The sequence below is a fragment of the Mastigoproctus giganteus genome, chromosome 3 (genome assembly GCF_048544385.1).
Source record: "Mastigoproctus giganteus isolate SK-2022 chromosome 3, ASM4854438v1, whole genome shotgun sequence".
Lineage (NCBI taxonomy): Eukaryota > Metazoa > Arthropoda > Arachnida > Uropygi > Thelyphonidae > Mastigoproctus > Mastigoproctus giganteus.
Genome location: NC_143577.1, coordinates 163495895 through 163512149, shown reverse-complemented (window position 1 = coordinate 163512149; position 16255 = coordinate 163495895). Strand labels below are relative to the sequence as shown.

Genomic DNA, 16255 nt, shown 5'->3' with positions numbered 1-16255 from the left:
GCCCAATTTTAAAATATCTGGGTGGCTACTGCATGATGACAATGTAGGAGGGCATATAGCCTGTTGTTGAGGAAACACCAGCCCAAGTTGAGCATAAAAAGTCCCCCCCAATCCTCCTTTGTAGTTCAGATCTTTCTCCTTATGATTTTTTTTTTCTATTTCTTAAACTCACTGATGAACTCAAAGGTTCCCATTTTATTTCAGATATTGAACTAACAGTATCATAAATTATCTATCAAACAACACTTCTCTGAATTTTTAAAAAAATGGGTGGAGAGATGGGAAAAATGTTTTGAATTAATTTGGATTATTAAAAAGGAATAACCATCAATCTCAGTAAAACTTTTTTATATTTTTAATTTAATTTGTCTCAAACTTTTTGATCGCCTCTCATATTTTAGTACATTTGTGTTTTTTTATTATTATTAAACTAGGCGGTTCCAGCCAGCCTACGCAGTTCCACTGCCTGTTTATAACACCATACAGTTGCATTATCCACGGCACATACCACCCCTGGCACATGGAGCCAAACCAGGGATCTTCTATCTAGCATTCCAAATAAACTTTAAACTCTTTTGCTGCGATGGTAATATGTCTAATTCAAATGCATTAGCAGCAAATATTGAATACATCAAAAGTTAATTTTGGTATCCAAGTTAATATGTAATAGTCATTATCAATAAAGACAAAATTCAGTCCACTTTCTAGACGCTGCATATGCACAAACAGTCAGAGGACACAAACGGAATCCAGCCACAAGCGTCTGGAAGCAGGCCTAAGTGGTGGTTTCCCCCTCCACTGGAGCCCCCATAATTCTTATCACGCTCGCACTAGACAAGTTCCTCAAAACTTGGAAAACTGAAATGTGAAGAAGTCTTGTGCCACACGAACTGCATAGAAACTTCCTCTGTGTGGGCAGTGAGCAACGCCGGGGGGAACTACCCACTATTATTTGAAACGGTACATTCCAAATGTATAATTGTCCACTTCGATTGGAAAATTTGTACCAATACCATTTCAGTTGGAAATTCCATGTTCAGTCATTATTCAAAATAGTTGTGGCACACTGTAGCAGTCATTCTTCTAGTCCTCCAAATACCATCGTAGCACAAGGCACTGCTACTGTTCAGCAAATTGGATCCACCAGTCAGAATCTTAAATCCCTGTAATGGCAGTACGAGGAACTGCCAACAATTTTACCAAGTAGTGAGCATCAGCATTCTACAGTCGAAACATCATTTGCTGGTACAACTGAAACAGCATCATGAGTTATTGGAGCAGTATTAGTTGCTAAATTGTCGTTCACAAGATACTTAGTGTTCAGTTTTATCCTCCCGAATAATTTATCAATTATTCAGGAGGTAACAGCACCATGACCTGTATAGTCTATCAGTGCCATGAATTGTATAGGCTGGTGGCAGCACCAGGAACTGCCATCAGTAATAAATTATGCACCCACAGAGCACTAGGAACCACTGCACAAATGCCATATCTCCTACCACAATACTAAACAGCACTATGCCAAACCATATACATCCTCCATAATTTACCAGTTCAAAACACTCCAGTCAGTGGCATGTGATGTTCCTCAAGTTGTAGTAATTACTAGTCTTTGCTGAAAAACCATATAGTAAACAGTTGAAATGTATGTAGACTGTCCTTTGATTTTTATTAGTTTTCTCACAACCATCCACCAATCTATGCAAACATGGCAGTTGATGAACTAGCTCATGTCATCATACTCATTGCATATATATGAAAAGCATGATTCCAGTCTTTTAACTTGGAATTCTTATATTGGAATTTTTATGACAAAAAAAATATGATTCCAAGTTTGTTCAGTCTTGTAAAAAATAAAATGAGAAGCACTGTTTGTAAGTTTGGATTGAACCAGTTAGATTTTCCTCTGCCCCTTATGGTCTACTGCTGGAAAGAATTTTTTTGTTATCCTTCCTATAGTGTTGCAATCCTATATGTCAGTAACCCACCAATTGACTCCAGATGCATATCTTTTCTTATAATCTGTATCCACCTGTGTTATTACATTCATCTTTTCATACTAAGCTCACCTCTGCACATCACATAGTAACACATTTTAAAAAGTAAGAATAAATCTAGTGGTAGCTATCCCACTATCTGCAGAGTATCATTGGACACTGTTTTACAAGCCCTTATCATTTTTAGTAACATTGAACATTGAATTGCAAATAGCTTTCTGATTTCCTTTTTTTTTTTTTTAATGCACAGTCAAGCCAAAAATGAGCTCTGTAACTCACTATTGCCAAAAAGACATAAAATAGTGTTAACACCCTACCTTTTGGACCCCCAGTCCTTCCTGACAATAAGTCCAACAAAATGACATACTTTCTCTCTGATGTAATTAATATTAGCATTAGTAGTGGCATACGATACAAGAAGCTGACCGGGCTAGCCAGGTGGGTAAAGTTCCTGCCTGGCAACACAAAGGTCGTGGGTTCGAATCCCGCCTCGAGCTTGGATCAAAGTGCTGCAAAAACCTTGGGAGGTGCATTATGGCCACAGAAGCCGATGCGTCAACAACTACCAAAAGAAAAAAAAAAAAAACCCTCCCATTTCACCCATCCATTCACTCCAAATGTTTGTCTAGTTTTGCCTTGAACTTATTTAAGTTGTTGACCTACAACAGTAGGAAGCTTGTTCCAACTATCAACCACCTGCTGGCTAAAGGCAATTTTCCATACATCTATTCTACAATTGTCTTTCCTCATTTTGAATTTGTCTCCTCAGGTGAGTAATCAGAGCAAGAGGAAGAATCCCATCAGCATTTAGCTTGCTCAAACCATTCAAGGCCTTATACACTTCAATCAGATCACCTCTCAGGTGCCTAGTCTCTAGAAGCTGCAATTTGCAGAGCTTAAGCCTTTGTTGGTAACAGCAACCCTTTGTTCCACTTGCCAACCTTTTGCCCTTCTCTGTACTCATTCCAGCAGCTCTACATCCTAAACTGAGGTCTCCAGACCTGTATGCATTACTCAAGGTGTGGCCTGGCCATTGCCTTATACAAGGGAACAATCGCCTCCCTATCCCTGCTAGCAAAATTCATGTATATCATTTAGAAGACACCATGAGCTACTCTTGTAGCCTGTCTGCACTGCTCAGAAAACTCATGTCTGACTGCACAATTACCCCCAGGTCTCTTTCATTCTCCACTACCTTGAGTGTAACACCACTCAGTTGGTTCATTTTTGTGGGAATACTGCTACCCGTATGCAGTACTTTGCATTTGTCAATGTTCAGTTGAGAGACTAAATTCCGATATCTGTCTGTTTGCACACCATGTTTTTAAACAATAAATTTACACCATTCACTGTCACTGGATTTCTAGTAACCGATAAGTACCCCTTCAAAAGGATAGTTTGCTTTTCTTTTTTTTTTTTTTTTTTGCTCTAGATACAGTCATTCTATGAATACTTGACCATCGACTTAGTTCTTCTTGCACTGATACAATGTCTCCTCAAATTGTGATCTAGAATTGCCTCTCAGCAGAAAGACCAGATTATCCACATAGGCAGTCATTCTCTGAATCATATTCTCTCAACAACCAATCATTTAACACCAAATTCTGCATAAGTGGGCCAAAGACTATGTATATATAGGGTCATTTGGGAGGAACAGTAAATATTTTGGCAGTTATAGTATCGATTATTCTGAGTAAAAAAGTTCATATAAACGTGTCCAATTTTAAATGGATACGGAGATACAGCTGTTTAAAACTCGCACGCCCAAAGCCATTATGAGAGGTATTACAGAACAATAAATGACTTATTTGTATTGACTTTTTGGATGATACAAAAAACAGTGACAAATTTTTAACAGTTCATGTTAAATGTTGGAAAATTCCACCACCAACCTCTTTGCAGCTCTTGTGGTACTTTGACATGTTGTTCTTTTGAAGGTTGTCTTGGTGTTCCTTTGAGGGCTGCAGTATCCAAAATGCAAGCTAGCAATTTGTATTTTATATTCACCTTTTCTTTGTATATTGCACTTTTCATCCATCCCCACAAACAAAAAATCTAACGGAGTGTGGTCTTGAAGACCTTGGTGACCAATGAACAGAACCACTGTGCCCGATCCATCGTTCAGGGAAAGTTCAATTTAGATATTGTATCACCAGACAGGTATAATGTTCAAGAGCTCAATCATACTGAAAGTACATACCATTTCCTTGTAGCCAAGGGAATGGTACATCCTCCAATAGTAGTGGAAGTTAGTTTCTGCATATATTCTAGCTAAATGGGACCTGTAAGATGATTTTGTAACACGACAGGCCCAATCAATTGAATGTCGATGATATCACACGTTCACTGAGAAGCAGTGTTGAAAATTAGTTTCTACAGTGGCATGTGGATTTTTGTCTAACCACTTTATGAGAGTTACAGGTGTTGTTGATACCTTCACGGGTGAAAATAGCTTCATCACTGAAGAGTATTAATGGAATTAATCAACGATTAGCATTTACCCACTCACAAAATTCCAATTGCTGGGCAATGTCTTCAAGTTGAAAGTGCACCTGCTGTATGTGAAATGGATACAAGCCATGCTCATGTAATGCTCACCATACTCTTGTTTGCAGAACACTGGGTTGCATAGAAATTCTTCATGTGCTAATAGTAGGACTACGTTCTACCAACTATAGAATGTGTTCTATTTCATCCACATTTTCTTCATTTCACGTTCAGAAGAAATAAGTGATGGAAACTGTACCAGTCTCACGCAGTTTGATGTAAACACTAGTAAACTCTTGAATCCAGTATTCTGCAGATAGGAAACCGTCGATGGTATTATCTACAAGTAGCAGTAACATTTCCACCACAAAAACCATAGATAAACACCATATCGGCATATTCAGCATGTGTGAAGATGTGCAGCATTCTTAACAACACTTTTAACACCAAACAGCATCCATCAGGTTATGACTGCTTCTTAGTCACATCTGATTCAGGGAGTTAGCATTAGCATTAGTAGAGGCATTTGATGCAAGAAAGCAAGCTTATGCAGCATCAGCCAAAAAAAAAAAAAAAAAACCCACTTCCACTTCACCCCTCTGTTCGTTCAAAATACCTGTCCAGCTGAGCCTTAAACTTATTTAGGCTATCAACCTCCACCACAAGGGATGGAAGTCTGTTCCACCAACCAACCACTCGCTGGCTAAAGGCAAATTTCCGCACGTCTATCCTACATCTGTCTTTACTCAATTTGAATTTATGCCCTCTCAGGTGATTTTTCTGAGCTAGAGGAAGAATCCCATCAGCATTGAGCATGCTTAAACCATTCAAGGCTTTATACACCTCTATCAGATCACCTCGCTGGTGCCTACTCTCCAGACACTGTAATTTGCAAAACTTAAGCCTTTCTTCGTAAGAGCACCCCTTTGTTCCATTCACTAATCTTGTTGCCCTTCTCTGTACTCGTTCCAGCAGCTCTACATCCTTCTTGAAATGAGGCCTCCAGACCTGTATACAGTACTCTAGGTGTGGCCTGACCATCGCCTTATACAATGGAATAATCACCTCCTTATCCCTGCTGGAAAAATTCCTGTATATCATTGACAATACTCCATGAGCTACTCTTGCAGCCCGTCTGCACTGCTCAGAGAACTTCATATCTGCCTGCACAACCACCCCCAAGTCCCTTTCATTCTCTACCACTGTCAGTGTAGTACCACAGAGTTGATACGTTGCTCTGGGGTTGCTGTTTCCCATGTGTAGTACTTTACATTTGTCAATGTTAAACTTCATTTGCCACCTCTCAGTTTCAAAAAAAAGAAACTGGAGTTGTGCATTCCAGTTTCAAACAGTTGTATCTCCATATTCATTGAGAATTGGACAAATATTTATATGAACGTTTTTATTCAGAATAATCGATACTATAACCTCCCAAAATATTTACTATTCCTCCTGAATCACCCTGTATATACACCGATGAGCCAAAACAGCTCATACCTGGTGAGGCATGTATGCTACAAGATTTCTAAATGTGTCTTGTAGTATCTGTTACCAACACTTAACCAGCAGATCCTTTAACTCCTGTAAGGTTCGTGGTTGAGACGCTGCAGATCACAGTTGCTGTTCCAACACAAACCACAGATGCTCAATGGGATCGATGTCTGGGGAATTTGGAGACCAGGGCAATACCTGGAAGTCTTCCTCATGTTCCGCGAACCAGATTCTAACAATCCGGGCGGTGTGGCATGGTGCATTATACTGCTGAAAGACTGCACCGCCAGAGGGGAAGACAGTTGCCACGAAAGGGTGTATCTGGTCAGCAATGACTTTTAGGTAGGTGGTAGATGTCAGTGTCAGGCATGTGGATGACTGGACCCAGGGTATCCCAGCAGAACATCTCCCAAAGCATGATACTGGCTTGTTTTCGTCCCATGGCACATCCAGGTGGCATAATTTCCCTATGTAAATGACGCACGCGTACCCGGCTGTCCACATGGTGCAACAGGAAATGTGATTAATCGGACCAGACAATCTTCTTCCAATCACTCATGGTCCAGTTTCGATGCTAGTGTGCCCATTGTAGGAACTTTCACTGGTGAATCATGGTTAGCAAGGACACTTGGAGGGGCCTGTGGCTATGCAGCCCCATTTTCGGCAGGGTTCAATGTACTGTGTGTTGTGACACATTACTCCCATCATCAGCATTCCAGTTACCGGAGAGTTGCGCCACAGTCACCCTTCTGTTGCACGTACCATCCGGAAGAACCTTCGCTCACCTCTAGCATCAATGAGCCGTGGTCGTCCAACGTCTCGCCAGCAGTTCATGGGTTTTCTCTCCTTGGACCACTTTCAGTAGGTACTAACCACGGCTGACCGTGTGCACCCAACCAGCCATGCCATTTAGGATATGCTCTGACCCAGTCGTTTGGCATTTGTCAAACTCCCTTGTCCGCTGCCGAAACCATCTAAAGAACAAGTGTAACATTGATTAACAGAGCTCAGTATCAGGTGTTTTTTATAGTGTCCTGACCCGCGCATGCGTTGTAGTTCACCTGCAGTTTCTTCGATTTGCATAACAACTCACTGATCATAATGTTTTGGCTCATCGGTGTATGTGTATATATTTATGTGCATGTTCTAATTATAATTTTAATTTTCTAATTATAATTCTAATTTTAATTTTCAGTGGAATTGATTTTTTTTTTTAATAAAAAGTGTAAAACACTTCATTTATTAAATATTTTATTAAAAAATATATACAAGAAGTATTAAAATCCAGTAAGAAAAGATAATGTCAGATGAAATTCTGAAAATTTTCCTTTTTCCAGAAATTGAAAAGACTTCAGTTTCTGGGAAAAGGAAATTGTGCTATTGTCTTTGTTATATTTGGTTTTGAAACCACAGGTTTCAAAACCAAAGCTTAAGGTAGAGCAGTGAACAAGCAAACAAGCACAGAATTATGATTAAAGTATTAGGCGTGACTGCAAGAAATATTAATCAAAATGTATTTCAGATCACTTGTTCTAGAGTATTGGTTTATGAACCCCTAGAGGTTTGCAAAAGTTTTCCAGGGGTTTGCACTAAAAATTCTGTAATACTTATATTTCCATAGGTATATTTTTGTAAACTACAAAATAGTTCTTTTGTATTATAACACAATAGTGCTTATAGAAACGTAGTACTGGAAATATTTTATAATAAAAATTCAGAACTTGCGATAAAAATATGCTGAAAGGGTTTTGCAAGACAAAAAAGGTTGGCAACTGCTGTTCTAGAGTACACATTCAATAAATGTACCTTTACATCCATTGAAGTTTCCTAAGCCTCTCATTGATAGGTTTAGGCAATGTGCTTGATCATAAAAGTTCCCAACTTTTAAAACATCTATTTGTGAAGTATAGGGCATACCTCTCTTTAAGGTGCTTTGCTAATATGGCTCTTTTCAATTATATTCATGTTTATTATTTTCAGTGCTTGCCTTGCTCTGTAGGGGGTTTTCGGCAGTGATGCACACATCAGCTGAATCGAGTGAGTTGACCGGCGGCATTTTTTTACCTGTGCTCATCTGTTTACATCATTTGTGCACTTTGTCTGTCATATTCTGGCAGTTTTCAAAATTTTTCAAACTTTTTACTTGTTTTATTGTTATTATTATTGTAATTATTAATTACAGCGCAATGGCCCCTAAGTGTAGTGCTAGTGAAAAGAAGAGTCACAAGCCTCTTACTTTAAATCAAAAGCTAGCAATGATTAAGCTTGATGAGAGCAGCAAGTCAAACGTCGAGATAAGCCGTAATCTATGTTTGACATGCCAAGCAGTTAGCACAGTAGTGAACTCAAAGGGGAAGTTCTTGAAAGAAATTAAAAGTGCTATTCCATGAAAATGATAAGAAAGCAAGACAGCCTTATTGCCACAACGTTCCTTTAAGCCAAGGCCTAATCCAGAGCAAAGCCCAACTCTCTTCAATTCTAAGAAGGCTGAGAGGCGAGGCATCTGCAGAAGAGAGGTTTGAAGCTAGCAGAGGGTGGTTCATGAGGTTTAAGGAAAGATGCCATCTCCACAACATAAAAGTGCAAGGTGAAGCAGCTAGTGCTGATGTAGAAGCTGTAGAAAGCTGTCCAGTTTTGCTATCTAAGATAATGGATGAAGGTGGCTCCACTAAGCAAGCAGATTTTCAATGTCAACGAAACTGCCCTATGTTGGAAGATGATGCTGTCTAGAGCTTTCATAGCTAGAGAAGTCAATGGCTGGCTGGCTGCAAAGGATAAGCTGACTCTTGTTAGGGGCTAATGCAGATGGTGACTGCAAGTTTGAAGCCAATGCTCATCTACCATACTGAAAATCTTATGGCCCCCAAGATCCTTATGTTAAAGCTAGCCTCTTTTGTATTATAAATCGAACAACAAAGCCTGGATGATCTGTTTACTATGTGGTTTACTGAATATTTTAAGCCCACTGTCAAGGCCTACTGATTAGTGACAATGCACCTGGTTGCCCAACAGCTCTGATGGAGATGTACAAAGAGATTAATGTTGTTTACTGTCGGCTAACACATGTATTCTGCAGCCCATGGATCAAGGAGTAATTGCTGCTTTCAGGCCCTATTATTTAAGACAGACATTTGTTAAGGCTATAGTCGCCTTAGATAGCGATACCTCTGATAGTAATTACCTCTTAGATAGTAATTACTTCTAAAATATGGGCCTAGGCAAAATAAATTGAAAGTTTTCTGGAAAGGATTTACCATTCTAGATGCCATTAAGAACATTCGTGATTCATGGGAAGGGCTCAAAATATCAACAGTAAAAGGAGTTTGGAAGAAGTTGATTCTCACCCACATGGATGACTTTGAAGGGTTTGAGGTTTCAGTGTAGGAAGTGACTACAAATGTGGTGGAAATGGCAAGAGAACTGGAACCTGTAAGTGGAGCTTGAAGATGTGGCTGAATTGCTGGCATCTCATGATCAACCTTTAACAGATGAGGACTTGCTTTTGGTAGATGAGCAAGGGTTACTTGAGATGGAATCCACTCCTGACGAAGATCCAGTGAGCATTGCTGAAATGACAACGAAGGATTTAGAACACTACATTGGCTTACTTGATACAGTAGTGGCAAGCTTTGAGAGGATTGATGCCAATTTTGAAAAGGTCTACAATGGGTAAAATACTATCAAATGGTATAGCATACAGAGAAATCTTTCGCGAAAGGTGGTGTCAGTCAATGAGGCAAACTTATTTGTTGTCTTATTTTAAGAAAGTGCCACAGCCACCCCAAACTTCAACAGCAAGTAGTCCTACCATTCAACAGCCATCAACATCAAGGCAAGACTCTGCACGAGCAAAGAGAATAAGATTTGTTGAAGGCTCAGATGATGAAGCTCCACTATCTCCTTCAGCCATCTTTCCATAATTACTTCTAAAATATTCATTCATCAGTCACCATAAGCAAAGGACGAAAATATTTTAAGGTTAGCAATACAGTACTATAGCATTTTTTAAATTTATTATTTTTACTTTTGCATCATTTTTAGTGCTGTTGCACACTTAAGAAATGACAGTGTAAATGTTTTTAGTCTTTTTTTTTTTTTTTTTTTATATGCGCTGGCAAGTGAAAAAAGGCTGTGATTCACTTTACGGCAGTGGTCTGGAACCTAATCCACCATATTAGCGAGGTATGCCTGTATAGTAGGGTCTCAAAGTATGCAAGGGTAAGGTCCCCCTCCCCGCATAAGTGATAATTATTGTAAGTTGGGTTCCCTCTATAGAAAACTATTGTACTACGGTAAAACCAAGAAAACTCCTGTAAACCATAAACACAATAGACAATTAGATTTTGGTTGATGTAGACTCTATAAAATAACATATATGCTATTTAAAACCTTTAGGGTTTAAGCTAAAGGCACACCTTATTCATCCTTATCCTTTTTTTATACATAAGGCATTATCTAATTCAAGCATGGAATGCTTACTTGTGCGAATGTAGTCTGCTGCACATCCATTTTAACATCACTTTACTCATTATTATTTTTATTATTAATAGTACTGGAAAATGATGCAATAAAGTGAGCCTATGGGGGGGGGAACACTACCCATCTCATTTGTCCATCTTCTGTAATAATATCTAATTCTTCCTTAAAATTTATTCTCACTTCCACAATACCCGATAGCAGCTTGTTCTAACAATCCAACTGTTATTATAAAATGAACGAGCACCATGGGGTGCTCGTCCATTTTATAATAACAGTTGGATTCAAACTCTAACCATGGGGATCTGTCATGTAATTGACATGACCTGTTGTAATTGATGGAGATTAGCGAAACCAAAAGCTGTGGATAAACGAAACTGATGTCTGTGTGGTTTTCCTGAGGAAGTTACCTAACAACATTGAATACAACTTAGCTACGTATTGATTTCAAATACAATTTTCAGCATTAATTTTGACTTTAATGAAATAGTAAATATCGATGTGAAATCGATGATCTGCTGAATAAATGAATGGTATCTACAGAACATAACTTCTGTTTGCAAGTTGACAGATTAATAGTACTGGAAAAAATATTAATAGTACTGGAAAATGATGCAATAAAGTGAGCCTATGGGGGGGGGGAACACTACCCATCTCATTTGTCCATCTTCTGTAATAATATCTAATTCTTCCTTAAAATTTATTCTCACTTCCACAATACCAGATAGCAGCTTGTTCTAACAATCCAACTGTTATTATAAAATGAACGAGCACCATGGGGTGCTCGTCCATTTTATAGTAACAGTTGGATTCAAACTCTAACCATGGGGATCTGTCATGTAATTGACATGACCTGTTGTAATTGATGGAGATTAGCGAAACCAAAAGCTGTGGATAAACGAAACTGATGTCTGTGTGGTTTTCCTGAGGAAGTGACCTAACAACATTGAATACAACTTAGCTACGTATTGATTTCAAATACAATTTTCAGCATTAATTTTGACTTTAATGAAATAGTAAATATCGATGTGAAATCGATGATCTGCTGAATAAATGAATGGTATCTACAGAACATAACTTCTGTTTGCAAGTTGACAGATTTTTCAAAGCATGTAAGTGACCAGCTTTTAAGAGGTTCTGTGTATTCTCAGCCTGGAATATACTCTCTAAATTAAAGATTGTCCAGGTTAAGAAGAAAATGAAATCATTGCTGCTTTAGCCCCAAATTTAATAGTTCTACTTTGATATTAAATTAATATAGGTTGAAATATATCAGCCAGAATCACATTCTTCACCCAGTGAGAAGAGCCATCATGATGAGTCTATAAAGATATGTTGGTGGTCCACATATTATGTACAAATTTTCTTATAAATTTAAAATGCTGGAAGCTCATAAAAGTCTGAACAACTGCCAAAACATACAATTCTCATCAGCTCAAAACTATGGGACTATCCACTACACAATCTATTACTGATTAATTAGCCAGCATACTACTGTGTCATCGTAATGCAGCTTTTCCGAAGAGGTCTAGATTGCAACCTATTGAGAAATTTGCATTATCATCCCTATAGTAATCCTCACCATTTCTGAAAATGGTGGTGTGAATAAGTGTTATAAACTCTGTAGGTTATCCTAGAGCAGCTTTTCTCAAACTGTGGTCAGAGGACCCTGGAGTTCATGGAGATACATCGGAAGTCCATGAATTGTGTCTGGAATTTCTTTTAAATATTTAAAAAGCTGGAAGAATTTGTCATAGAAACAATTTTGTTAAGTTTTGGGGGTCCACGGAAAAATTTTAACTAACCCTTATGTCAGTAAAGTTTGAGGCTGCTGTCTTAAAGAGTATTACATTGTTTGAATACTATCTGGCTTTGTCTCAGATACATTAAATCAATATAGGTTGAAATATATCGGCCAGGATCACATCCATCATGATGAGAGTCCCTAGAGATATGTTGGTGGTCCACATATTATGTATAAAATTTCTTATAAACACTAACAGTTGAGAATTTATTCATTAGAATTATCAAAATTAGTTGTGTTTCACCACTTTTTGAATTGTTGTTTTGAATGGTTTTTGATTGTAGGGAAGTCCTGACTGGATGGGAGAGGAAGATGCTCCTCTTACAGGATTTACATGGAGAGGTGGTGCAGAGAGAGAAACAACAGGCATTTTGATGTGGAGTGAGGTCTTTCTTGTAACATTACCAAGTGGAGAAACAGTAAATATTTAAATTATCATAGTAAAAGTAATGATTTGGTAGAGTGGAATTTTATGAACCTAAGATATCAGTCTTTATTCTAATTTCATACCAACCATATTTTATTAATCGGAAATTGGAAGAGTTTTAATTAATATAGATTGGTTTTCAAAAAAAAAAAAAAAATTAATGAGAACTATGTTTTATGCTTTAATTTAAATTAGTCCAAATTTTCAGGCTATATTTTCTGTATTGATAAATACAGTTAAGTCCTTGTCAATAAGTTAATATATTTTATTTTTATATTTTTTATGAAAACCCCAACACAAGAGATATTAGAACCTATAGTACTTAGTACCATGCATTTGTTGAGAAGATGAAAGAAGATATTTGTTGACATTAGCCTTGAATTTCTGAAGATTGTAATTTTCAGGAAATATGTATGAAAGAAGGTTGTTCCAGAAAACAGAAGTTGAATGAATAAATTCAACTTCCTTTTCTGGAACAACCTTCCAATAAGGAATAAATGAGGAAAAAGAAAAGTTGTTTCAGTGAGTTTGATGTTGGGCAGTAAAAGGATGTTGACTGGTTGTGGTGCGTGTTTGGACCGCTTTGAAAGAGAGAGCGAGAGATCGGGAATTATAAAAGCCAACTCAGAATAACAGTGCCAAGGGAAGTATCTATAGAATAGGCTTGCAGCAGAAACAGAAGATGTTTCCACTGTCTCAGACAGCGGAGATGAGTCATTAATTTACCTAACAGTCTAGGAGACTTAGAGATGAGTCATTAATTAACCTAACTATCCTCTTTTGAATGGAATCTAGAGGTCAGAGAGGTTTTGGGGGCACAGCCACCCAAATGTGGGAGCACTATTGTATGGTATGGTGGAGTAGGGCACCTCCATAGGAAGGAGCAGCAGTGCGTAGCACACGCTTCTTGATTAGACCGGGGTTCGAGCCTGTCACCACCAAATACAGAGGATGCGGAAAGGTCAGGGAATGACCACTGCATATCCCGGAGCAATATGGCCTTAGCTGCCAATGCTCCTAAAAACCAAATAACAAACAACAACAACATGGTGGAGTTGCGATTTGTACACAGAACAGCTGTTTGGAAGAAAAGTAACATCAAGAGCGAAAGATAAAACCCAGTTTTTTAGATGTAGAGGAAGCAATATTTGTAGTGTGCAATATTTGTCAAGAGAGATTAGAAGTCAGTGTAATCCCCAATAGAGATATATGATCTTGCCTAGAAATTGGAGTGTCATCGAAGTTAAGCATAGAATCAGAAGAATTCTTTTTGCAAGATACAAGACAAGACTGAGTTTTAGAAGGATTGAAATCAACTAAGTTATCTTTGTCCCAGAGAATTACTGGAGATCAGCAATTTAAGGAATTGGTAGTGGATATTTGAGAAGTTGAAACTGTTTGAGCAGGGCAAGATTTCTCAAACTGGAAGGTGGAATGCAATGTGCTATCATGGGCAAAACTAAGGATAGGATTTCTGGTCAATGGAAGAAAGTCATTAATATACAAAAGGAAAAGAGTGGGAGAAAGAACTGAATAACACCTGCATTAGTGGAAAAGTTTGAAAACAGAGCTACCTACCAACACCTGCAGTTGAGTGGTCAGAGAGACTGGATCCCCAATTACAAAAAGCATTTGACAAACCATAAGATGGAAGCTTATTTAGAAAACCTTATGTCAAACGCAATCAAAAGCCTTTTAAATGTCAAGATTCTTGATTTTCAGTGAATGTTTCCATTGCATTTGTCCATAGCTGAGTAACATAAGCCAGACTATCACCAATGGATCGACCCTGATGGAATCCATACTGATGATCATAAGAGTTGGCGGTTAATTGATTTCTCCATTATTTTAGAAAGAGTAGTAATTGCAATGGGACAATAATTGGTTCGTAGGGATTTGTCACCAGTTTTTAGGAACTGGCTGGATATGAGCAAATTTCCAAGCAGAAGGAAGAACACCTTTGGAATAAGAAAGTGAAAAAGGTGACACAGAACAGGAGTAAGTTCAGGAGCACAGGTTTTGAGAACAAGTGGAGAAATACCATCAATTCCTGGAGCTTCCTTATCATCAAGATTTGCCAAAATCCTAACATCCTTTTGAAAGAAGACCACAGAAGGCAATGAATGGAGTGTACTGTGAATGGTGGGAGGTGGCTTAGATCAATAAAGATCATATTATTATAGCTTATCCAAACAATAGTGCATGCATGCATTACTCTAGTTTAAACACACACACGCTTTTAAAAAGAAATTGCCATTGTGTGAATTTACAGTTTAGGAATGAATTCTATATATTCTCTCTGTAAATGATGTTCACAACAGTTGATCTGTATATAGACTAACTGCATTGAAATAATGTTAGCATCAATGCAACTGTTCACAAGAACAAAATAATGTACACATGTTGATATGTGTAGTTATAGGAATGTTTTGTGGAGGAATGCTTTCAATGAAAAATAACACCTTTTCTACATGTAGCATGAAAGGCCTTCCCCCGACAGAGTAGTGTCTGATAAAATAAGGCAGTCCTTGAATGCAAGTTTGAAAATTAATTAATTTAAAAAAATAAATAAATTATATGAGGGGTGTGTGTGTGTGTAATTGAATGGTGGCATTCAGCTGGCCACTTTTTTCTTTGGCTGTTTCTTCTTATTTACATGTGCTGTTTCATGCTCTTAAGGTGTCAATGCTTCTAAAACAAAAAAAATACAATTAATCCTGAAGAGAAATATATTATACAGAGGTATTAGAACACCATAGTGAAAGATACCCCTGTACCTATGAAGACGTATTATTAAAGGATGCTTTGGCACATTAGCTGAGATAGAGAAGTTGCTGATTGTGTGGATTGAGGATCAATCAGTTATATGCACTGTTTAGCTGTCTGACAATCAGTGTAAAGACTAAAAGTCATTTCAGATGTTTGAAAGCAAAGCGGGCTGAAATGTTTTGTTGTGGATTGGTGCAAATCTGCATCACATAAAAGTGAGTGGTGGGACTCTAATACAGTGGCAGCAGAGGTATTTGCAAATGTACTGAATAATGTAATGAAGGAGGGCAGTTATGTGATGGAGCAGGTGTTCAATGTTAATGAAATTGGCATTAATACTAAAGAAGAAACAGTCATGTTTTATGGTGTCTAAGGATTATCTAACCATGCTCCTACTTCTGTGTAGAAGAGGAAAAATTTGCAAGGACTGGAGTGTGCTAACAAGTGATCTCTTCCCGTTGTATGGATATTAAGCCCAAAAGCTTGGGTTATCACATTTATTATGTTCAAGACATATTTTTGGCACCACCACCACCATTTTATCTGTCAAAGGACTATGACCAGGATAATGAAATCCCTTCAAAATCCTACTAATCTTTGACAATCCTCTGGTCATCCTGCACGATTGGATGAATTACATCGAATTTTTGTTCTTACTACCAAACAATTCACTGCTGCAACCAATCAATCAGGGGATTATACCCACCTCCGTGGTGAATGATATACACATTGTTAGCTCAAGCTATCCAAATTATAGACAGGGATGAAATGACCTGGAAGGATATGTGGAAGGGCTACAACACC

The 16255-nt window shown here is 38.0% G+C and overlaps 1 protein-coding gene across 1 annotated transcript in view; it reads left to right on the top strand.

Annotated features, from left to right (window-relative positions):
• Positions 1 to 16255, top strand: part of atl (atlastin GTPase) — a 346856-nt gene that overhangs the window by 75771 nt on the left and 254830 nt on the right. The window contains exon 3 of the mRNA XM_090369474.1: positions 12540 to 12674. Coding sequence (XP_090225600.1) covers positions 12540 to 12674 — 135 coding nt within the window. The remainder of the gene's footprint in view (positions 1 to 12539; positions 12675 to 16255) is intronic.